The sequence below is a fragment of the Gigantopelta aegis genome, chromosome 15, assembly GCF_016097555.1.
Source record: "Gigantopelta aegis isolate Gae_Host chromosome 15, Gae_host_genome, whole genome shotgun sequence".
Taxonomy (NCBI): Eukaryota; Metazoa; Mollusca; class Gastropoda; order Neomphalida; family Peltospiridae; genus Gigantopelta; species Gigantopelta aegis.
In genome coordinates this window covers 34,091,235-34,116,889 of record NC_054713.1, presented here as the reverse complement: position 1 = coordinate 34,116,889, position 25,655 = coordinate 34,091,235, and the positions used below count along the sequence as shown (strand labels likewise).

At 37.0% G+C, this 25,655-nt stretch overlaps 3 protein-coding genes across 3 annotated transcripts in view; 1 reads left to right on the top strand and 2 right to left on the bottom strand.

Moving 5' to 3' along the window:
• Positions 1-6,241, bottom strand: part of LOC121389782 — an 82,756-nt gene extending 76,515 nt beyond the window's left edge. The window contains exon 1 of the mRNA XM_041521431.1: positions 6,172-6,241. Within this exon, the coding sequence (XP_041377365.1) occupies positions 6,172-6,241 (70 nt within the window). The remainder of the gene's footprint in view (positions 1-6,171) is intronic.
• Positions 4,925-22,999, top strand: LOC121390534 (cell wall protein RBR3-like). The gene is made up of 3 exons (XM_041522366.1): positions 4,925-5,047; positions 15,237-18,984; positions 21,940-22,999. Exons 2-3 carry the CDS (start codon positions 15,303-15,305, stop codon positions 22,281-22,283), a joined length of 4,026 nt encoding a protein of 1,341 aa, XP_041378300.1. The 5' UTR covers positions 4,925-5,047; positions 15,237-15,302; the 3' UTR covers positions 22,284-22,999.
• LOC121389781 (tigger transposable element-derived protein 6-like) lies at positions 6,436-7,734 on the bottom strand. Its single transcript, XM_041521430.1, has one exon. The coding sequence runs from the start codon at positions 7,732-7,734 to the stop codon at positions 6,436-6,438; it is 1,299 nt and encodes a 432-aa protein (XP_041377364.1).
• Positions 23,000-25,655: the final 2,656 nt, after the last annotated feature.

Genomic DNA, 25,655 nt, shown 5'->3' with positions numbered 1-25,655 from the left:
ACTAATCAAACCACGGACACACTACATTCAGCGACAACCGTCCTTACAGCTTGAGTGCGCTCTACATTTCTACAGAAGACCACTAGAGTACACTCGAGTTACCGTCATAGGCGTCGGAAGTGGAAGGGAGTGGCACTTCCCCAACTCTGAAGATAATGCACTGCGTTCGCCTCCTCCCCATTGAAAATCAAATTAATGCATAGCTTCACAAGTTGCTGTCATCTTCCAACGTTTATGGCCATTCTAGGTGTTTGTACTTCTTTTCGGAAAATAATTTAAGTTGATGTAACAACCATCCTGGAACAAGCAGGGACGTAGCTGCATAACAATCCCCCGACCCTCTAGTGTCTTGTGCCCGCCATGCTCGTTTGTTCCAAGAATTAATCTGTCCCCTACCCCTCCCGCACATACAAAATCCTAGTTACGGATCTGACACTGACAAGATCACAGTTCACACTCCAGAATAACGAATACTAGAATACAAATCATAAAGTTTTAAAAAAATTGTTTAACGACACCACCAGAGTACAATGATTTATTAATTATCGGCTATTGGATCTCAAACATTTGGTACATTTTACGTATAATCTTTAAAAAGAGAAAACCTACTACGTTTTTTCCATTAGTAGCAAGGGATCTTTTATATGTACCATCTATGTACCATCCCACAGACAGGATAGCACGTACCACGGCCTGGCTGGATTGAAAAATAGCTGAATAGTCCAACCGACGGGGATCCATCCTATACTATACCGACAGCTTATCTAGCGAGCGCTTTACCACTGGGATACTTTCTGCGTCTTAAAGTAAATTAAACAAGTTACGCCACCCCCCAACCCCCCAAAAAAAAACCCCAACAACGAACAAAAAACAACAACAACAACAACAAACAAACAGCCCCCCACCAAAACAACAACAACGAAACCCCCCTCCCCCAACTCCCCAACAACAAAGAAACAAAAAAACAAACGAACAAAAAACCCAACAACCCCCCCCAATCCCCCCCCCCCCCCCCCAATAAAACAAAACAAAACAAAACATAGAAAAAACCCAAAACAAAACAAAACAAAACAAAACAAAAACAACACCCATAAAACAGACAAAACAAAACAAACAAAAAAGTCAGGAATTTTTAGAGTACGTATCGGAAAATGAACTTATTCTTGTTCCCGCTAACAACGACCATGCTTGGCAAAACTTGTCTAATTTGTCTAAAAAAAGAAAAGGTCCGTTTGCGTCAAGCGGAAACCGATGAATTGACATGTAACCTAACTCTATAATGAATAAATAAAACTCCTATAAAACATAATAGTAAGTTTTAAACCTATAGGCTACCAACTCTCATAACTTTTTTTATGTAAATAAAAAAAAGTTTCTTAAAAATTATCTTTAAATTATAGAGATTAAATCTCATTTTTAATATTTTCTTTATTTGTGTGCGACATATCTATAATGAAATATCATCTATTCCAACGTCGCACATTGCGTGGAAATAAAATACACCCCGTCATGGTGGCGTCATATCTGTTACGTGAAAATTGATATCCATTCTAAAATACAACTGGCAATTATCCTTTTACGTCAGCGCCAATCTAATTAAAATTAGCTCCACTATAACAGCAGCACTTTGAAGCTCATGTCCAGTTGACCTTTTATTCGACCAATCAAAACCTTACCTGCAAAATCATGCCAGTGATTTGAAAAGAATTTGAAAACATTCGGGATTATGAAGAGAGCATACGAAATGATTCGGGTGAATTAGGAAGTATGCCGGAAACTAATTTCAATATAAAATTTTATATAAAATTCGTTTCAAGACGAACCCCTCCCCTCCCCCCAAAAAAAACAAAAAAACTACAACAAAACCCCAGTGATGGTATAGCCATAAAATCTGTTCATACTAGTATACAATCCAGAGTTTATTACTGTACTTTTCCCCCTTTTTTTTCAATGTTGAAATAGACCGACAATTTCGCCTGTTGCGTAAAATATTTAATAGTCTCGCCCGATATTTTTTAAAATTGTATGCTCTCGAATAACGCTATAAAAGGCGAAGTGTAATTGGTCGATATTTAAATTGTTATTTATAGATGAAATGTCACCTGGACAAGGGAGTCCATGCAATGCTGTTAGATCTACTGATAAACCCAGTAGAGCTAATTTTAATTAGATTGCGTCAGCGCCATTATATATATATATATATATATATATAATATATATATATATATATATATAATATATATATATATATATATATATATATTTGATTGCAATAGGCATACTGGCCTTTGAGCATTCATAATATACATGTACTTACATATAAAATAAAATAAAATAAAATAAAATAAAATATGGTGGTATATGAACACACACACAGACACACACACACACACACACACACACACACACACACACACACACACACACGTCATATATACATAAGCACCCAAAAGACTGCAGTTACATGAACAGGTAATTAATTAAACATAAAATACTTAAATATTGTCGTGTTACATAGAAGCTTTAGATATATTATAATATATTATTCCTTAGCTGAAATGCTTTAAAACAACACACAGCTAATTTTTCTAATACCTGAGCATTATTATTGTTACACAAATCAATGGATTTGAACATATTAGGGTATTTAGGTATACAGCTTCACTTGCATGTTCACTTAACTAATCGATAATGCAGTACACACGCATCGGGCATCGGGTACTCCATTAACGTGCCCACATCCCTAGGGTTCAGGCACGCCCACCCCGGTTTCAGTCTCTGACTTCGCCAGTGGCTGACTCCAGGGCAGGAGCACACATGCCAAGACTAAAGCAGGCACGGTGGAAGGAAGTAGACAGTGTGTGTGTGTGTGTGTGTGTGTGTGTGTGTGTGTGTGTGTGTGTGTGTGTGTGTGTGTGTGTGTGTGTGTGTGTGTGTGTGACTGAAATCGAGGGCGCAAAGATACGTCTCTAGCGTGCTTCGGGGTATACTCCTCCGTAAAATTTTGAAAACTAAAATTCATCTCTGCCTTAAGATTTACTACCAATAATATTTTTTCATTAGTAGCAAGGGATCTTTTATATGCACTATTCCACAGACAGTCAGGGGTCAATTTTCAATTATTGGGGGGGGGGGGGGGGTGGGGGGTGGGGCACGGCAACTATTGCCTTCGGTTTAAAGGGTCATTCCTGAGTTTGCTGCAATTTTTAAGATGTTATTGACTAAAAGAGACATTTTAACGATTGTAATTACATATCAAATATATTTTTTACATAAAATATTAGAGGCTGTATAATAAACGTGTTTCTGATTGTTCTAATATCTGTACTAGATTAAATTTCATTTTATTTCCTAAAATACGAAATCCAGTTTGGGCTTCTTACAAATATTAAGACGACCAGAAACACATTGAATATACAGACACTGATAAACAAACAAATATATTTAATATGTAGGTTTAATCATGGAAATATTTTATTAGTCGGAAACATCTTACAGTGCAGCAAACTCAGGAATGTCCCTTTAATAACAAAATGTAAGGTACCAAGGCAAGATGGACGGGTACGAAGGCAACTTATTTTCTATCAAGTTTCTGAGACATAAAAATATTTCACGTTATGGTTTTGAACTCTAATGTTTATTTTTGATACAGATATATGCCATAATAATGCATTTTACAAGGTTAATAACATGTAGTATATAGGTCTATGCCCAATATAGCAGATATGCTACATTATTAAAAGTATATATAAATTTAAAAAAAAATTAAAACATCAAAATGGAAGTGTTCAATGAACACTAACACCTGTAATGAATGAATGACACCACTAGAGCACATTGATTTATTAATCATCGGCTGTTGGATGTCAAGCAATTTTAAAAAGTAATTTTGACATTTAGTCTTAGGGAGGAAACCCGCTATCTTTTTCTGTTATCAGCAAGGGATCTTTTATATGCACTTTCCTTTGACCAGTCGTGGTGCACTGACTGGAACTAGAAAAACACCGATCAGTTGAATGGATCCACACCGGCTGAGGCCGACACCTGCGCCCAGGACAGGCGTGCGCTACAACAACTTGCTCTGAATGTGCACGTTAAACTTTCTGACTTGATCTAATGGATCCACCAAGGTGGTTCGATCCTTCGACGCAAGCACCTCAGACGAGCACTCAGCCGACTGAGCTAAATCACACCCTCGTTTGATAGTATAGTGTCATTCATTAATAAAACATAAATGTACATATTTAAATGATTATGGATGCCATCCATAAAGTACATATGCACAAGATCCGGTATGCCCCCCCCCCCCCCCCAATGTACACATTTTGTACGTTTGATAATTACGCCCCCAAACCACTGCCCCCCCACCATGTATGAAAAGTTTTAAAGTTTGTTTTGTTTAACGACACCACTAGAGCACATTACTTTATTGAAGAATCGGCTATTGTATGTCAAACATTTGGTAATTTTGACATATAGTCTTAGAGAGAAAACCCGGTACATTTTTCCATTAGTAGCAAGGAATCTTTTATATGCACCATCCCAAAGACGGGGTAGTAAATATCATGGCCTTTGATATATCAGTCATGATACACTGGTTGGAACGAGAAATAATCAAATAAGCCAACTGACGGGGATCGATCCTAGACCGACCGCGCATCAAGACAGCGCTCTACAACTGGGCTACGTAAAGCCCATCCATCTTCCATGCTAAAATTAGTACATTGGATGCAATTAGAGGCTTGGATTACATACATTTTACACCATCAATTTTGAGACATTCAAGAAATCACAGAAATAAAGTTTAAAATTCACATTGATTAGAGAATAGAGCTCCACACATTGGAGGAAGTTAAAGAAGAAGAAAGAGAAAAGAGGAAAGCCAAGTATTGAGAAAACTGCGCAATAGCGGAAATGAACTTCGATTTGTTTATTTACTTCCTTTAAAAATTGAAATCGAAAATAGGTTATTTTGGCGTCAGAACATTGAAAATGACGCAGATTCCTAGAAAATATTACAACATCTGACATTATGTTATCACAGAAGGTAAAACTATAAAACTAATAATTTTAAATGCCAAAACTAAGTACGCAACAATGACGGTAAACATTATTTTAAAGGGGCACTTGCCTACTCTGCCGTACGAGATCTCAGTAGGTAGGCTACCGCAGACCAAACAAATTTTTATTTTTTATTTTTCTTTATGGTCATAGTTTCATTAAATATGTTGCTCTTATTGAAAAAAACATCACTATATTATCCAAATGAAGCAAAATAAAGTCGTAGTAGCCTTGTACTTCTGTGACCAAACATGGCCGACATGACGATTTTAATTGTCATTTACGTCCACTTTTGTAAACCAAAAAATAACAGAGAAATTTCTGTTGTAAGCTTATAGATGTTACAAGCAGTTATCAATGTTGCATCTCTGAAAATTTCAAGTGAAAATATAAAGGGTTACTATTATTTCTGATAACATACGTATTCTTGGCGTAGGTTCGAAACCGCTCCAAAATGACAAAAACACACAGAAATCTTGGAATAAGTAATTTAATGACATAATAATTTATGCAAATGTTACATCAGAATAACATTTTCAGTTCACATTTATTCACGCTTATACAATAATGTACATCCAGACCAATAATAAAAAGGAAAACATAAAGGTTTAGATCGCAGATGGAAAGTGGATACACGTTACATAAAAAATAAGCTTCTTATTTCAAAATATTTAATATATATATATATATATATATATATATATATATACAGTGGACTCTGTCTAAACCGGACTCGCTTCGTACCGTTGAAATAGTCCGGTTTATACAGAGGACCGGTTTAGCCAGATTTCATCCAGAGTTATGGTTCTTGAAAGATCGGCGACTCGCGATCAGCAGTGACATTTACACCGCAAGCCAGACTTTCAATTGATCATTTCAAAGACAATAAAAATATTTTTAAATTGCAAAACCTCTTAACACATAAAACGTAAAATGAATAAATAATTTATTGATTTAATACACATCAAATAGCACAAGGACATGGTAGTTTTAACAAGTGTCACATTGATTGAATGGACTGTATCGAATGAATAAACATTTTATTTATTTAAATAGCAAGTGTCACTGTTATTAGTTGAATGAATGTACACATAGTTTATTGAGTTTCACCTGAGAAATAGTCTGTCACTGCTGTCTGTTTGTTCCTGATGTTTCTTTCAAGGGCAAACTCTTCTGTCATGACTTCCAAGTTTAAAACTGGTTGTAAAAGTCTATTTTCTTTAGTTGCTGCAAAGTTTTTAACTTGTTTTATAATTTTTAGCACTTCGGCATAATTTAGTTCAGGCATTGTGTCCAACTCTGTGTTGTTGTCATCGTCTGAGCTGTCGTCTGCTGGTTTTTCCTCACCTTTGTCGGTAGATTTGTGCGCCACCACTAGTTGAGTTTCCCAGTCACTCGCATCCGGGTCCTCTGTGGGAATATCGTGATCGAAATTAACAACTCAGCCACTGGAACTTCACTTGAGATGGTGGCTAGCAATGTAGCGAGAGGAATGTTGTCATCATTTTCATCATCAGATTCCTGCTCGGAGGTGACAGGAAATCCACACATCATAAAACACTTGGCGATTGTTGTTTGTTGGGTTTCCTTCCATGCTGCGTTAATCCAGTTTACTGCATCCAGAACCGTGATTGCCTTGCAGAGCTCGGTCACGCTTGCACAGTCTTCCATCCGCGAAATGAGTGATCGCATCAGATACTTTCGGTATCGTGCTTTGAAAGCTTTGATAATACCCTGGTCTAATGGCTGCAGCACTGAAGTGGTGTTAGCAGGGAGAAATTTCACTGTTACGTTGCTCACACTTAGATCTTGACCGTGGGATGGTGCGTTGTCAATAAACAACAGGATTTTTCTTCGCTGTTGCCGCATCTGTCTGTTAAGTTGTTGTAGCCAATCGTTGAACAGTTGAGATGTCATCCAAGCTTTCCGATTGGCTGTCCAAGTGACAGGTAGTGTGTCCTTATTTATGTTCTTAAAACAACGAGGATTCTGTGCTTTGCCAATCACCAAAGGTTTTAACTTTTCTCCCATTGAACTGCAGCACAATAAAACAGTTAATCGTTCTTTCGAAATTTTACCTCCTTTCGCCGCCTGGCTTTTGTAAGAAAGGGTCTTGTCAGGTAACGCTCGAAAAAACAATCCGGTCTCGTCACAGTTGAAGATATCCTTGGAGTCGAAATCTCCTATTATCGTCAGTAGGCGTTCTTTGTAATCGTCGACAACGTCATGATTGACACCTGCGCTTTCTCCGCTAACTTTGAATTGTTTGATATTAAAACGAGTTTTCCATGACGTTAGCCAACCATCTGACGCTTTAAAGTCTGCTATGCCAAGCTGCTCGGCAAACTGAAGAGCCTTTTCTTTTAAAATTGGGCCGGAAATTGGTAGAGTTTTAGATCTTGCCTGATTAAACCATTGGTGCAACAGTCCATTTAGATTTTCAAACTTTCCATTTGTTATTCGTTTTCTCTCCCCAGAAATGTTTGCATCGTACAATTGCAGGTAGTGTTGTTTACGCTTTATGATGTCTGATACTGTCTGTTTTCCAATTTTAAATTTTAGTGCTAAATCTTTCTGTTTTGACTGAGGATTTGAATCAAATTCTTGTATTAATTTGACTTTAGTTTCTAACGAAAGTTCGATACGCTGCCGTTTTTTGGGACGTTCCGCCATTATAAATGAAATGAGAACACAAAACATACGAGCGACTCGCACATATTTATACATGTGTTAGTTTGACAAGTACAACTCACAGAATTCGTAAGAGTGAAATTAGTTGCGTATCAACACACACACTAATTTTAATCCGACTGATCTAACGGCCGACCGTAATTAGAGTAATATTCACACTACTGGGATTACATTTTGTATTTGATCTTGCGACGGCGTCCCGATTCCTTGATAATTGGCGATCATTGTTCCACTAATTAAGAGGCCCGTCGTTTCGGGAAATCCGAAACCGGTGTAGACAGAGGTAATTAATACATGAACGGTTCTTTCGTTCTTGATTTTTGGTCCGGAGTCCGGAATACACAGAATCCGGATTAGGCAGATATTTATACCTAAAAGTTTAACGGTAGCTGGGCGGGACTTTAGAAATGGACCGGTTTACACAGAGATCCGCATTACACAGAATCTGGTTTAGACAGAGTCCACTGTGTATATATATATATATATATATATATATATATATATATATATATATATATATATATATATATATATATATATATATATATATATATATTTACCTAGACTCATAATAATATTGAATACATGTAGATTTTAATAAAAGATGCAATAAAACTTATCATATGTACCAGTCTTTTAACTCAAACCAGTAAAAACTTATCACACGACGAATGCCAATGATTGGCCAATATGTTTAATCAATTTCTTACATAAATATTTACATACTTTACACCTTCGATATCATTATTAGAAACAAAGCAATGTAAGTAGCCATATTTCACCATTGAAAGGAATGTCCAAACACTCATACAATATCAGAAAGGTAAATTTCTATCCAGAAAAAATATCCCCAAAACATATTTTAGCAGCTGAAACACTTAAGGCATGAGACAGCAGTCACACATGTGTGCTAAATAATTTACTAAATGTAGCTATGATTATTTTGGTTTAATAAAGTGCTTTATAAAAACAAATTCAAACAATGAATTATTATAAATATAACTATATACCACTTTGAATTATAATAAAAAATGTATGGCTAGATCTACCAAATTTAGCATCCATGAAAGAGTATTAGTCTAAATTTGTCTATGAATTATTGTCACACACTTCATTTCTGTTCCAAGTTCTGTCACAGTTGGAAACAGAAAACATAACAGCATCAAGCTTGAAGTATAATTGAATCTACTGAAAGTTGTCTCATAACCATAGTGTATCTCCCACTCCGTTTCCATTTCAGGTTTCTCCATAGACGCACAGAGACTACAAATTTCCTGGAATAAAGAAAAATACCCATTATGACCATGGCTATTTATCTTCTTGTTTAAAATATTGTAATTAGTTTGACATAATATTTGTAAATAGAAATATTCATTACATCAGATGAAACACACCTTCAAATGTTTTTTCTGTATGTAGTTATTTTCACCTGTTCAAAAGACTACCAATAGTGCCACCTCACATATGCCAATTTTAAGCAGAAACTTAATGTTCAGCAGAGTTCTTCATAAAAAAAAAAAAAGATTAATAGAATTAAATCGTGAGACATTATCTTTTTTCTTATTTATAAATAGACTGAGACTTCAACTGAGGATTTTATTGGAATGTGTCCAACTATTTTGCACATAAATGTAGAGGTGCATATCTTAGATACGGTAACTGTGAGAGTAACATACACTGTCATAATCTAATATTAAGTGTACTTCTTAGATCAGAACGTGTCATTGTGGGATCATCTGTTAGTCCTTAGCTGATGTGGAAGTATTCTCAACTAATATTAATTAGAAAAAAAACAATTATTACAGAGAACATTTTGTTTTTAAAATTTTGATTAGTGACAGTGCTATCAATTTAAGAATTGATTAGCAACTACTATTTAATGTTTTAGCATTGTATAGCTATATATCTGAAACTTGCAGAGTGGATCGTGATGCTATACAAATGTTCCCTGTATTAAATATGCTAATCTCATCTACTTTACAGTTTAGTATCTTTTACAAATAATTAATTCTTTACCATTTTTAACAGTAATATTCATTAATGAAGTGATGAAAAAGTATAATTATACTTAGAATTTAATGTTACTTGGTTACCAAAAAATTGAAGTTTGTGTCACAATGTGAGAAGTTATGGTACCTGAAACATTTTCTTTAAAAAATGTATTTACAATTATAACAGACTTAGAAAGTACAAATTCTCTGTATTATACTTAATAATTTATTTCCATTACATTAATACTATTCTTTTGTATAAAACTGATCCAGTCATATGCTAAACTCATTCAAATAATTTACATGAAAATAGATTTACATGTATATATTTGAATAGTTATGCATTATCAAAATGTTTTTTTAAAATCAACTAGCTATTAGAAACTGCTGAGTCATCATGATAAGCAAAACATTATTTTACGTTATTTTGAATTCAATATATGCATTGTCTTCTAAAAATAATGCTTCAGTATGATATATATTCTACCCAAAAAGTTAATAATGGGTGGATAAATAATGACAAAGCATCAAATACGTTTAATTTTATCAAAATGTGTCCCTGCTGTGAAGTTCTGTATTTTCACTTTTGCGGGTCAGTGGGTCAGAGTTACCTCCCTTGAAATATTTTTGATGTCAAATTAAACAAAGTTGTTGGTGTTTTAAAATTACAAAAAAAAAATATTTATGCAGTTTTATTATATTACTATAGATATTTATCAATATCTCGGTGAAATCGCCCTTTTTGGGGCAAAATAAAAAGTATTCAAAGTTTCACTTGCCTCAAAAAAAGTCTTTTTGTAGTCGTTCAAGTTCGGAAACAGGATATACATCAAACAGAAGATGTGTACTTGTCATAACAACCAAAGAAACGTGCAAAATCGTCATCAAAACAAGCGTATTCTGGCCTTGAACATCACCACTAGTTGTGAACCAAACTCGTAGCATTTCGGAATATGGGCGCAGCTGCGCCCCTAGCGGCAGCTGCGGTCGCTAATCTCAGTCAGCAGTGCCCCATTTTCCTACGCCTACGGTCGACGACAGTCACTTTTGGCACCCTTGTTTTGGCTTCGTACACAGTACATAAAATATATCCAACGGTAATTTTTTGATATGATATATTTGACAAAAGGTATTTTTTATTTCATCTTTTGAAACTTAAATTAATATTTTGTCCAGAATTATGAAAAATAACAAAATACCAACCTGTAAACAACATTGTCCACTTGTTATAGAAATTTGACAGGGGTCAAGGTTAGTGGACCAGTTTTTATTTTAATGTGGCGAAGCATTGTAATAATATAGCTAATTTTGAATTTGAATGACATCAGTATTCCAATGATGTCACTTTAAATCGCCTTACAATAACGATACAGTGGGTATCCTCGCGGTATGGGTTTTGATGCAGATAAGCAATGATCTCGCGTAGTATAAAAATAACGATGTTTTTCTTGTTATTATTTACAAAGACATAACCTAATGTATATATATATCATTAAAATATAAACATTAAATTCAATATATAGTGAGATTTTTAGTTTTTGTTTTAGCTTATATGTGCATACTGTAATATTCTAACCTTTATGATGTGGTATGTATTTTGACGTGGAACATCCAGATAACTTATGAATGACCAATATTCAAGAAAAACAACTCCAAACAACTGGAAACGATGTGTGGTGGTCCATAATTTCCATATTAATAAAACATGTCAAAAATAACACATTTTAACATACATTTTAACGAGATTGTCACATGTAAACCATATAGCCCAGTGCAAACATAGTCACTACTTGTACATTGATAGGGTGAGTTTAAATTTGACAGCCATTCGATACTTTTTTGTTTGTTTTTTATTAGTATTATTCAAAACAATGTCCACTTTACATTTCATACATGTGATATAGATATTATTTTAAGATGTAATATGCTCTTGAACAATGTTTAATCCTGACCCAATATAATCGTATGCAGTGCATATAGAATAAGGACAGGGGACTCTTTCGGACGTCCATAAAAATAGATTGACGTAGAGGTGATCTAATTCCCTTGTGTTTATTTCAATAGTAGCAAACGACAATGTTTCGTACAGCAGGTAAGTAAAATTCATTGTGAAAATTTGGAGATAGAGGGATGTTTATGTATGTTAAAAAAAGTGCCTTATGGAAAATAGTACTTTAAATTACATGACATTTTTAATTGTTTATACTTACCGCAAACTGGCAAATTGAAAACATTGCATTATTCTTATCAATAAAAAATACTTCCGTCAACAAAAATTTCTGCATTTGACGTCATCGCTTTTCTTTGATGACGCACAATTGCTATTTAAAGATAGCGTGCCAAAATACATACCGCGTCATAATACATACCGAGACGATACATGACGTTTCCATTTTAAGAATGCTGGAAAAATTCCAATAACAAATATTTGAGGTCACCCACGCACTTCGGTCTCAGATTCACTTGAAATTTGTACCAAACATGCCTCAGTTATCCACATGAACAAATCTCAAGTTTGAGTTCTATATTTCAAATAGTTTTGAAGTAATGGATATTTTCCTAACTATGGTAAGAGTTAAATTTAGCTGAAAAATGGCTGCCGTAATTTTCCTGCTATATTTCAAGACCTATTATCTCAGGACATGATGAACTTAGAGCCCTGAAATTTTGCATGGGCACTAAGGAGGTTATAATTACCGATATCGGGTCCACATGTATGACTCGTAGAAATTGACTTAAAATGGAGAAAGATGAATTAACATTCGGTGCGTGTCACATGACCTCACACGTGCCAGATCAACAAGGTCTAAGAATTGAATTTTTACTATTTTTAAGACCCCTGTTGTTAGAATTTGTTTTCAATTATTATATTCAATCTGCAAAAGGTATGCTACATTTTTGTGCCTCTGTTGTAGTAAATAGTATTCATAATCCATTTATAACAGTGGTAAATAATTTTGAGTATATAAATTGTCTTAATTTAGAATCAATTCATTAAAAAAAGTATATTATACAAACTATTCACAGGTATGAACGTAATGCCTATCAGTATTGACATTAAGTGTGAGCGATGTATGTTGATAAAACGCGGACCGGACCAGAACGCTTGATAAATTGAATATTTCCTTTAAAAAATTAATAAATTAAGTGTTTGGCAACTGTGCATAATTAAGAAACATATATTTTTTCATGTAGTTGCCTTAAAAATGGAAAATAACGAACCGCACATGTGCAGTACGATACCTTTTGCAAACGCATGCACCTGAACGCAGTTAGAAACGTCGCACCATTTCCTGTTTAACGGAGGGTGTTTCACTTTTATTTATTAGAATGGATTTGTTTACGTCTACATTGTTGATTTTTTACGTTACTTGATTGCAGTTTATTTTGTTTCACATATTGTAGCTGAAAACACAGCGAAAACACAGAATTGCTGCCTACCACCAAGTAGGCAACGATTCCCGCTCTAATACAATAATAACCCTTTGATTAGGAGATAAGTTACCGGTATATAGATATTTCCACCTCAACACTAGCCCGAGTAGGCCTAGCTACTCTGCTGTTCGAGAGCTAGACAGAGATTTGGACAGTTATAATCTCTACAGTCAGAAACAACACTGATTAGATGTCGATGTGGTTGTTTCACTTGAGGAAAATAGAAATAAAAAACCAACAAAACACAATGCTTTCTTACACACTGGTGTAAGAAATGCTCCGTTGTAGATCAATATCATCTCCCAGATCTTGTCTTTTACGGTGCGCGAATGTGATCGCATTCGTATAGCACACATAATTTCAGTGTGAAAAATAATGCACGTAACACTTAACAGCGCACGCAAAATAATTTTGCATATTGATTGCCACTATTTACAAAACCTTATCTAACTGATTGAAAGACATGTTTAATAATACCAGAATTTTTTAGCGTCCATGCAACCTTTTAATATATGACTGGTACTTATCTTTGTTATACAAATCGGAAAACACTGGTTAAATAGACATCTTCGAAGAGGTACCAATCTGATAAGAACTCCTTTGCCTATTTAATTTATTATTAATTAGAAACAATTAGGGGTACCGATTTTCCATGATCACAGAATTGCGGAATAGCAAATCTTATACGGAATTTACAATTTTCCGAGTTGTCAAATAAAATGCTAACTTTTGTGGTCAAATAATACATTTATTTATTTATTAATTAATTAATATACATACATTGTTTTTCTGCTTAACTGATCATTTGAACCATTAAGGCACAACAAAGTATGTTACTCTACGACAAAATGTAAACACACGTTTCCGAACATTGTTGGCTGCCATTTTGTTTTTATTGCTCGGCTCGGTTCAGTTTTATTCGGTTGGGTAAATTCCTAGAATGTGTTCGATTGAGTGCTTGCCTGTAAATCGATGCAACAGTTCATGCAAGCACTTTATATAAATTAATCAGTTACACTTCAACATGGGTGGGTGGGATGTAGCCCAGTAGTAAAGCGCTCGCTTGATGCGCAGTCTGTCTGGGATCGATCCCCGTCGGTGGGCCCATTGGGCTATTTCTCATTCCAGCCAGTGCACCACGACTGGTATATCAAAGGCGTGGTATGTGCTATCCTGTCTATGGGATAGTGCATATAAAAGATCCCTTACTGCTAATTGAAAAGTGGCGACAGCGGGATTCCTCCCTCAATCTCTGTGTGGTCCTTAACCATATGTCCGACGCCATATAACCGTAAATAAAATGTGTTGAGTGCGTCATTAAATAAAACATTTCCTTCCTTCTGAAATGGGGTGGGATATAACCCAGTAAAATAAAATCTCAGTATCAGTCATGGTGTACCATCATGATTATTTACAACTGGATGTACGTTCCCAGTTTTTAGATGTTGTGTGGCCTTTACACTGGGCTCCCCCCCAAATATAATGCCATATAACAGTAAATAAAATGTGTTGAGTGCATCGTTAAATCATGGGCGTCAATCTGGCTTTAAAAGTGGGGGAACGTGTGTGTGTGTGATAAAGGAATGTGAATGAAAATCATAAAGCTACACATTAGTGGTTAAACTTTTAATTCAAGAAACAAATCCAAATTGCAAATCAAAACGTTGATTTCTGACAGTTTAACAAAATAGTTGTCTATGTTTTAAAACCGACCAAAAACAGTACGTTGTGTGTCGCTTTTTTTTGTTGTTGTTGTTGTTGTTGTTGCTGCTGCTGCTGCTGCTGCTGCTGCTGCTGCTGCTGCTGTTGCTGCTGCTGCTGCTGCTGCTGCTGCTGCTGCTGCTGCTGCTGCTGCTGTTGTTGTTGTTGCTTTTGCTAAACAAAAAAGTGGGGGGGGGGGACATTTATATAGATTGTCCCCCGGTGTTGAAAAGTGAGGGGGATGCGTCCCCCACCGATCGACGCCCATGCGTTAAATAAAACATTTCCTTCCTTCTGTAATCTGTTTCAGTTAAGACCAATTAAAATATAAGTAATTTTTTTAATTTATCTTTACAGATGTTTTTTGTGCACACATAGCAGTGTTTGCCAAGTTGTACTTAAGACGATTACTGATAATCAAACATGGGAAATCAAGATTCTAAGGCTGATGCCAGTGATTCAGATTCGGAGAAGAACGAACAATACACACACCACATAAAGGTCTTTGAGCAGGTGTCGAAGCCTGCATCGTCTGGGTCCGACTCTGGAGGGGACGATGCCTACCACAGTGGTTCTGATCACGAGAGAGCCGATGTCTCCAGACAAGACGAAAGTGAGTCGATGAATGATAGCGACAGCTTCAGTGAGGTGGAAGAAGAGGAGTCTATTGAATCGGTGGAGGCACCCGAGGAAGAACCCAGCTCCAGAGTGACTGGTTCTGAGGACAAGGAACAAGATGTGAAAGGTAGAATCGACGAGTCTGTCAAAGGATCAGACAGAGGAAGCAGGTTTATGGAGAGACAGGTTAAGCCAATACTAGGATTTATCGACTCCTCAGAAAATGATGATGATGATCTGGGGAGTGAGGATGAGATACTTATGGAGATTGATAAATGCTTAGAAACTACTTCTTCACCATCATCTCATTCTGTGAGTAGTATACCGAAGACAGGTAAGACGAATCGGTCACCACGAAACCAAGTGGCCACCAGCAGTCCCACATCCAGGATGATAGACATGGTTTCTGTTGAGGCTCCAAAAAGATCAAGTCAAGCTGGTACTGCAGGTGGCTCGGTGAAAAGGAAGATATCGGACGTCGAGCCTGAGGTAATCACCAATGCTGATGTCAGGAGCACTGGAGGCTCCAACAGGCCTTTTAAAGGAAGTGCTGGAATCCCAGATGAACAGGCGACCCAGAAGCAGCCGAAGACCACACGGTCTACAAAGAAAGAAGGTCATCGCTCTCCTAAACAGTTTGAACACTTCACTAATTCTCCATTCAGAACCAATAATCTTCTGAAGCCAGCTGCTAGACATGTGGGTGTTTCTGAACAGGAAAGGATCAGGACACCGGAATTAGTAAAAGCTGCAATTGACATGTCCATGCCAAAGTCATCACTGGTGTCTGCTGTGCTTGATGCTAAGGAAAATACCAATTCACAGAAATTGCAGGATGAAAAAAAAAGTGATCAACACCCAGTGGTTTATACTCAGAAACAGAAGAAATTTCCAAAACATTTACTAAAGGAAAAAAACACTGAGGAAATGTCTAGTAAACAGTCACCGACACTTCAACATTTTACACTGACACCCTCAACGTCAGTGCATGACGAAATGGATCCTACAGATGTCGGTTCTGGTAACAGTCAGCAGGCTGATTCGCATGTCAATGAAAGTAAAACCAGCACTACAACGGTGCCTTTGCCGGTGAGTCCAAAAGTTACACCGTCACCAGTAAGCAAAGACAGAACTGATCCTAAGGATGTTCAATTTGGTAGTGGTCCAACATTTTCCTCATACATCTATCAAGGTAAAACAACAGCAGTCGAGTCTGTCCAAGTCAGCCCTAAAGCTACATCTTCACCAATTGAAGAGCATGGCGCCAGGTTTGGTATTGATCAGACATCATCCTCACATGGTGGGGAAGAAAACGTTGGCCCTGCATCCGAGTCTTTAATGGTCAGCTCCAAAGCTTCACCCTTGCCATCAACTCAAGAACAAATTGCTACTAAGAATGTTGTCGTCAAGTTTGGTGGTGGTCACACAGTTTCTACTAATACCAATGAAAGAGTTAGCCCCTCAACCATATCTTTCTCAACTCAATTTAAGGGATCATCATCATCATCATCAACTGAAAATATGCCGAACATAAGAACTAAAAAGCCTGAAAATGTTGCTCCACAGTCTGGTAATATTGACAAGACATTGACCCAAACAACTGCTATTGTCTCACCACATGTTGCTTCATCTAAGATGTCATCTGCCATGACTTCAACTGAGGATCTCTTTGCCGAGACCCAGGAATCCAAGACGACTGACCGTTCCTGTGGTCCTGCAGTTATAACATCTCCACCATACCAGTTTCCAGAAATATCGCTGAATATGAACCGTATTGTCCATACAGCTTCGGTAGGGTCACAGACATTTTCTTCGGTTGAACATGAATTACCAGCACCTCACCCAGCATCTGGATCGGATGTGATGCCTGTTCATGTTCCTATGGCCACACAAACTAGCTCACCACCAGAAGGTAATCCAGATTATGAATCTGGTGTGATGACTGAACCGATGGATACTGAATATACTTCATCACCAATGAGAGTTGTCCCAAGCCATGGATCTGGTATGATGACTGTTCCTATGGTTACAGGATATAGTTCATCACCAACTCAGACTGTCTCATCTCCTGGGATTTCAGTTGTAAAACAGGTGATTCCACAGCATGAAATGAGCATCAAGCTAGAAAGGTTTGGGTCTGTGTTGCCACCAAGAGGCAATGTTCCTTCTACAAGGAACAGTATGTTGAACGCATCTGTCAACAAGACTCCAATCAAACGACCTGCATCACCAGAGTCTACTGAAGTGAATATGAGATCATCTTCTGATGACACCCTGCCAACCAGACCTGGTACCACTGGTTTTCAGAACTACCCGTCTCAGGGTTTCATTAATCCAACAAGACCAACATGGTCCTCATTTGCTGACAAGCAGAAAACCACCAGCAGTGAGACCGCCGGTAATTTGGTTTCAGAGACGGCTAATGTTGAAACTATGAGGAATCCATTTTATGCTGGCACTTCGAGCACACCAGAAAACACAAGTAGCATTCGGTCTGAATTGACGGCAAAACATTCTTCTGTCGCGCAGAATTCAAATGAAGTCAATGTTGGTATGATTGGTCAGAAGCCTTCAGTTTCTGCAGGTAAACCAGTTTCACTGGCTACCCCAAGAGCAACAGTTGCAACACCTTTTAACTCTTTTGCAAGAAGCCATCAGCCAATATTTCCAAGTACGATATCTTCAGGAGATTATACTAGAAAAACAGACATGGTTACATCAAATGCTAGCAGACCTGTTCCTTCAGCATCTATCTCAAGATCCAACGAAGACCAGTCTGCCAATTTTAGAACATCCGAAACGGCTTCACACGGTCCTGTTCAGACTAATAATCCAGCAGGTAGAACTGGAGCTGCAGATAGACAGAGTGGTGAACATGCTGGCCACTCCATGTCTACTGCAGCAGCTGTAGGACGGAACATCATGAGATCTCAAGAGCGGCTGACTCCAGCAGGTTCAGCTGAAGACAGATTCGCGAGGACTCGAGAACCACAGATATCGGCAACCAAAATAAAATCTGAGTCAAAGGAACCTCCAGCTCCACCTGTCGAAATGAACCCACTGTCAAACAAGGGAGACAAGTACACCTTCGAGCTCGCAGACGACCTCAAGATCCACATCTGCTATGGGGATCTCGTTGAGCAGACGGCCGATGCCATAGTGAACTCCACCGATGGTCAGCTGACTCACGTGAACAGGACCTCGATGTCCGTGGCTGCTGCTGCAGGAAATACCATGATCAACCAGTGCCAGAACTTCCTCCGGCAGAACGGTGGACCCCTGGAGAAGGCCCAGGTGTTCAACACTGTGGCAAGCGGGACTCTGGTCGGCAAGGTGTCTCACATCCTGCACGTCCCGGCTCCGACATGGATTGTGGAAAACGAGACTCAGTCATGTAATGACCTGCTCAAATCTTTGCTAAACTGCTTGACCTACGCCAATGATCATCTCAAGCTCAAGTCCATCGCCTTCCCACTGGTGGGCACAGGTTAGTAAGCTTTGTATTCAGTTCCAACTTCATATTTAATAAAAAAGAGAACTCTATCCTCTGCTAGCCCATTGGAGGGCTCTGGTTAGTAAGCTTTGTATTAAGGTCCAACTTCATATTTAATAATAAACAGAACTCTATATCCATTGCTAGCCCATTGGAGGGCTCAGGTATTAGTAAATTTTGTATTCAGGTCCAACTTCAGATTAAAAAAACCCCAACCCTCTGTGACTATAAATAGACTTGTCCATCGCCAGCCCATTTGTGGACACAGGTTAATAAGTTTTATATTCAGATTTTAAAACAACCATCTGTAATTAGAACCTGATTTGTTAAGCACCTTCCCATTGGTGGGCTCAGGTTAGTAAGGTTTGTATTCAGAAACAATTTCAGATTTAAAAAAAACATCTATAATTAGAAATGAACTTTTCCATATCCAGGTTAGTAAGCTTTGTGTCCAGGTTTAACTTCAGATTTAATATAAAGAAAAAGACACCTCTGTAATTAGAAACGGATTTGTCCATAGCCTTCCCATTGGTGGGCTCAGGTTAATAAGGTTTGTATTTAGACTCAATTTCAGATTTAAAAAAACCCCTCTATAATTAGAAATGGACTTTTCCATATCCAGGTTAGTAAGCTTTGTGTCCAGGTTCAACTTCAGATTTATTTAAAGAAAAAGACACCTCTGTAATTAGAAATGGATTTGTCCATTGCCTTCCCATTGGTGGCTCAGGTTAGTATGGTTTGTATTCAGATAAAACTTCGTAATGAAAACAACAACTCTGTAATCAGAAATAGACTTGTCGGTCCATCTGTTTTTATTCAGATTCAATTTCAGATGTTAAAAAACCCTCTGTAAAAATGGACTTGTCCATCGGCAGCTCATTTGTGGGCTCAGGTTAGAAAACTTTGTATTTATGTTCAACTTCAGATTAAAAAAACAACAAAATCTCTGTTATGTACTGGTGTGCACAGGTTAGTAAGCTTTTTATTCACGTTTAACTTCAGATTTAATAATAAAAAAAGTCCTGTCTGTAATTAAAGTTAAAGTTTGTTTTGTTTAATGTCACCATCAAAGCACATTGATTTATTAATCATCAGCTATTTGGTAATTTTTACATATAGTCTAAGAGTGGAAACCCGCTATATTTTTCCATTAGAAGCAAAAGATATTTTATATGCACCATTCCACAGACAGGATAGCACATACCATGGCCTTTGATATACTAGTCGTGGTGCACTGGCTAGAGCGAGAAATAGCCCAATGGGACCACGGACGGGGATTGATCCAAAAAAACTGACCATGCATCCCGCCTTCTGTCTGTAATTAGAAAGTGAATTGTCCATTACCAGCCCACTGGTGGGCACAGGTTAGTAAGGATTTCTTTCTGTAGTATGTGTATTAGTGATTAATATGTGGATTTGTTTTTATCAGTTAACTTGAAAATGATCGATGTAAAGGTATTTGACGTCAAACATAGGATTGGTGTGGTATTAGAGTGGGAATCTTTGCCAATTTTTTGGTTGTCAGGAATTGCCAAATACATAGGTTGGTCTCTGACTGTAATGAGAGCGTGTTTATGTCCGTCTAGCTCTCTTACAGTCAGAGTACTCGGGCTAGGTGGACATGAGCTACAACTGGCTGCTGTTAGATCCACATGTAATAGTGGAGCTAATTTTAATTAGATTGCTGTTTGTATTCATTATCATGCGGACGATTCGTCCACTCGCTCGTACATTATCTCACATGTCACGATGAGGTAAATAGGTAATGCAAGCCTCTGCGTCGGAAGACTTTATTACCATGTCATGTTCTCCTTCAATGGCGTAAATTCTATCCACTGTACCCTCCCTCGTCACATGTTATCCCCATATGCCTAATAACCTCGAAATAAAATAAAAACTTGTCTTCAATTCGAATTTAATTAAATGTTGTTTTAGACACTACTGGATCCAACTTGGTGAAACAAGCTTAAACTAATTACTTCACAATATCACAATAGAGGACACCTGTACACTTAATTGGTAAAATAAACAGAAACCAAACAAGTTGAAAGGGAAGGGCTAAAGATTATCTTTACTGGGCATTTTGTACTAAAAACATCCTACGACATGTAGCGTGAAAGGCGTACATTATAGAAACAAACAATAACCGAATAAATAGAAACGCCAAAGAATTATGTCTGCAGAGCATTGTTACAAAAACATCTACTAAGCGTAATCTAATGCAATATAAGTTATTTTAACCTTTGTAAATTTATGACACACCAAAAAAAAAATACGGGGTAAAATATATCTAATAATTTATTTAGCCCCCACATACATGTAGTACACATTATTTAGTCCGTGGACGAAATGTACTGTGGAAATAAAAACCCAGTGGACGAATCGTCCGGAACTGATTTTTTGTAGTGGACGAATCGTCTCGAGTAGTGGACGAATTTTCAGTGGACGAATCGTCCGTGGACGAATTGTCCAGTGGACAAATCGACTGCATCCCGGCCCATTGGGCTATTTCTCATTCCAGCCAGTGCACCACAACTGGTATGTCAAAGGTCATGGTATGTTCTGTTCTATCTGTGGGATGGTTCATATAAAAGATCCCTTACTGTAATCAAAAAGAGTAGCCCATGAAGTGGCGACAGCGAGTTTCCTCTCTCAATATATGTGTGGTCCTTGACCATATGTCCGATGCCATATAACCATAAATAAAATGTGTTGAGTGCATTGTTAAATAAAACATTTCCTTTCCTTTCTTCTCAAGATCCTTCAATGTTTTCTAGATTTTTTTGTCTTGGATAGCATCATCCATTTTGTTTCTTCATTTTTCTGCCTGACTGGCTTTATTTTGTTCCAGCCAGTGCTCCACAACTGGTGTAACAATGTTAGTGGTATGTATTATCCTGTCTTTGGGATGGTGCATATACAAGATCCCTCTGCTGATCTGTTTTGCAGACTACCCAGCTGATGCGTGTATCAACGCCTTCTTCAAAGCGATGCTCGTGTTTGTCTTCGAGAAGCGGCCAGACTCCCAGCTCCGGGACATCTCTGTGGTGATAGATGACTTCTACCTGGCTCAGTTCTGCCTTCAGATGATACAGTCTCTGCTGGAACAGATTCTTCTCGAGGGAATCGACGGAGCGATGGCTGAGGCGGTGAACAGCTACTACGGCGGGAACCAGTGGGAGCGGCAGCAGAACGACATCAACCAGAGCAGACTGGGTGAGCGTGTCGACGAAGACGCGACGGTGCCCATGACTCTCTTCAGAGGACCAGCTGTTAAAAGGCCAAAACTGTAACATGTGTTCCAAAACTGTTAAAAACATGATGTGCAAAACTGAAACATGTTTCAAAACAGTTTAAAACATGTTTCAAAACTGTTTAAAACATTATGTGCAAAACTGAAACATGTTTCAAAACTAATGTGGCATGTTTCAAAATTTATACTTTTCAAAGTTTAAAACATGATGTGCAAAACTGAAGCATGTTTCAAAATTTATACTTTTTAAAGTTTAAAGCATGATGTGCAAACCTGAATTGTTTTAAAACTGGCATGTTTAAAACTTGATGCAAAAATGAAACATTTCAAAACTGTAACATGTTTCAAAACTGCAACATGTTTTCAAATCAACACTTTTCAAAACTGTGTAAAACTGAAACATGTTTCAAAACTGTACGATGAAAAATGGTCAAACATGTTGGCATGTTCCAAAAGTGAAACATTTTGCAAACGTATAATAAATTCCAGTACTGTATCATGTTGCAAAATTGACAACTTTCCAAACTAAAACTTGTTTCACAACTGTAACATGTTCCAAAACTACAACATGTTATAAAACTGTAAAAAGTTCCAAATCTTAACATGAACATGATATTTCAAAACTGTAATTTCAAAACTGAAATATGTACCATTTAACTGTAACATGTTTTTTGACATGTTCCAAAACTGTAAATGTGCAACAATAATAAAAAATGTCACAAAAACTATAACATATAACTAATATTTTATAAAAGCGAAACATGTTTCAAATGTGTCATATGTTAAAAAAACCTGTAACATGTTCCAAACTGAAATGTTACTATTTATTAAAAAACATTTAATGTGATTTTTGGTAACTAGGATGATCTGGCATGTACATGTAGATATTCAAGGACAGCACATACCATGACCGTTGATATATCAGTCATGAAGCACTGGTTGGAACTGACAAAAAACAAATCTGAGAATGGACCCACTGAGGGGATTCGATCCACTGACCTTAGCATCTCATTTGAGCACTCAATTGACTGGGGGCGGGATGTAGCCCAGTGGTAAAGCGCTCGCTTGATGCACGGTCGGTTTGGGATCGATCCCCATCGATGGGACTATTGGGCTGTTTCTTGTCACAGCCAGTGCACCATGCCTGGTATATCAAAGGCCGTGGTATGTGCTATCCTGTCTGTGGGATGGTGCATATAAAAGATCCCTTGCTACTACTAAAAAAAAATGTAGCGGGTTTCCTCTCTATGATTGTCAAAATGACCATATGTTTGACATCCAATAGCCGATGATTAATAAATCAATGTGCTCTAGTGGTGTCGTTAAACAAAACAAACTTCTTCAATTGACTGAGCTAAATCCTGCCTCTTTAAAACAAACACAAATGTTGGAAAGCATATTCGTAACAAAATGAACAGTTTTGCTGCACAATTTTAGAAGGTAGAAGTGAGTATCAAAAGAAAAACAAATGTATGTTGTTGTGTTTTTTTTTTACGCATGCTGAATAAGTTGATAATTGTGATAATAGCTTTATGAGTGTTAAAATATTGGCTTGTGACCTACACCACTTCTATTACAACTTAGTTTTAATGGATACTTTCTTGTGAGATACATTCTTACTTTTGCAGTGTATATGTTTTAGATGTGTACATGTTAACTTGTATATTCGTAGTTTTACTTGTTATTTATTTAGCTTGTCATATTTGGTTTGGTATTTTTTATTTTATCTTGATTCATTTAAACACTAATGTTTTGTTTTGAAGTTACAGAATCTGATGGTTTTTTGTTTTGTTTTTGTGAACATTTTAAGTATCTTAAAAAAGAAACTTATTTTTTATTTATTTATTTTGTTTGTTGTTTTCTTTCATTTCAAATTCAGTGAATTGGTTTTTAGTACTAATAACTGTTATTGCATTGTTTTAAATATATTGTTTGTTGTACCATAAGATAACATATATAAATTATACATATTTCAGTAGTTTTACTAGAATTGAGAGAAGATTGTGAAACTTTTAAAAAGTTTAGCTTCTGTTAGAAATATTTAAAAAAAAAAAAAAAAAAATTATGCATAGTAAACACACCACGCAGTGAAAACAATTAGTGGAGTGATTAATTGCTCCCCATACTTATATGATAGGAAGCCAAAAGAAAATGGGTTAGGTGTAGGGTTAGAGTTAAGAAAATCATACAGTAATGATAACAGTAATTAATTTGGTTAAAAGGTTAACTTAAAAAAATTAAAATCTGCAAAATGTTTTAGGTATGGCACCATACCTGTTTTACCCTCTGGCAGAAACCCTGAATAGCCCTGGGCTACTTAGGGACAAGAGCCATACTAACTTACAGGGCTTCTAGATTGTTTATAAAATTCACTAGCCATGCGATCCGAATCAGTAATTTAAGAAATTTACTAGCCACGATTAAAAATCCACTAGCCCTACTTTAAGTAAATAAAATGTTACTAATTAATAGTAATAATGAGATATGTCACCTAAAGAGAGAGATGGAGGGAGATGGAGCTTAAAAACATTAAGATTGGGTGTGTGTGGGGTGGGGGGGGGGGGGGGGGGGGTGGGAGTGGGTTACAGGATATTCATATTTTAAAAATAAGACTAAAATGCAGCTTTTGACAACTTTTGTTTTCACTAGCCGCTGGGCATGGTAATATTAGTTATTTACTAGCCCAACATTGAATATCACTAGCCATGGGAGTGGGGATACCATAATCCAGAAGCCCTGACTTATTAATCTGTTGAATCTTTGACACTCATAGACATAGGCATCAGTGGTGTACAGGTTTAGCCATCTGACTTAAGGCTGGTAGGTACTGGGTTCGCACCCCAGATCTGGCTCCCGCCTAGAGCGAGTTTAACAACTCAATATGTAGGTGTAAGGCCACGTACTACACAGACTTCTCTCTCACTAACCACTAACACAGGTGTAGAAAGGTGCCATAAAGTGTGGACACACACACACATATATATATCTAAATACATGTATAAATATATAAACATCTCTGCTCCCACAAAATGGGTGGGACACATGCCCCTCTTGCACCCCCCCCCCCCCCCCCCCCACCACACACACTTCCTACGCCAGTGACTAACAACTAACTCAGTCCAGGATAGACAGTCCAGATAGATAGCTGATATGTGCACATGATAATGTGCTTGAACCATAATTGGATATATTATATAAGATTATAATAAGCACGGACGTAAGTTGAAGCAAAATGAAACACACCCGTAAGAGCTTTCTTAGACATTTGATAACAATTTTTTTTTTTTACTCTGTGACATTTATCAGGCATACTTTTCTACCAGTTTATCTGACATATTTGTCAGCTTTGCTTTGAAGTCTAATTTCTCTTAGATTTTTGACTCAATACTTTTGAAACTTGGTAGATGTTGAA

Bases quoted from the DNA above. Each gene is read 5' to 3' on its own strand.
- LOC121389781 (XM_041521430.1), bottom strand. From the start codon at position 7,734: ATGGCGGAACGTCCCAAAAAACGGCAGCGTATCGAACTTTCGTTAGAA.
- LOC121390534 (XM_041522366.1), top strand. From the start codon at position 15,303: ATGGGAAATCAAGATTCTAAGGCTGATGCCAGTGATTCAGATTCGGAG. The intron at 18,985-21,939 runs GTTAGTAAGCTT...TCTGTTTTGCAG, and splicing joins CTTCCCACTGGTGGGCACAG to ACTACCCAGCTGATGCGTGT.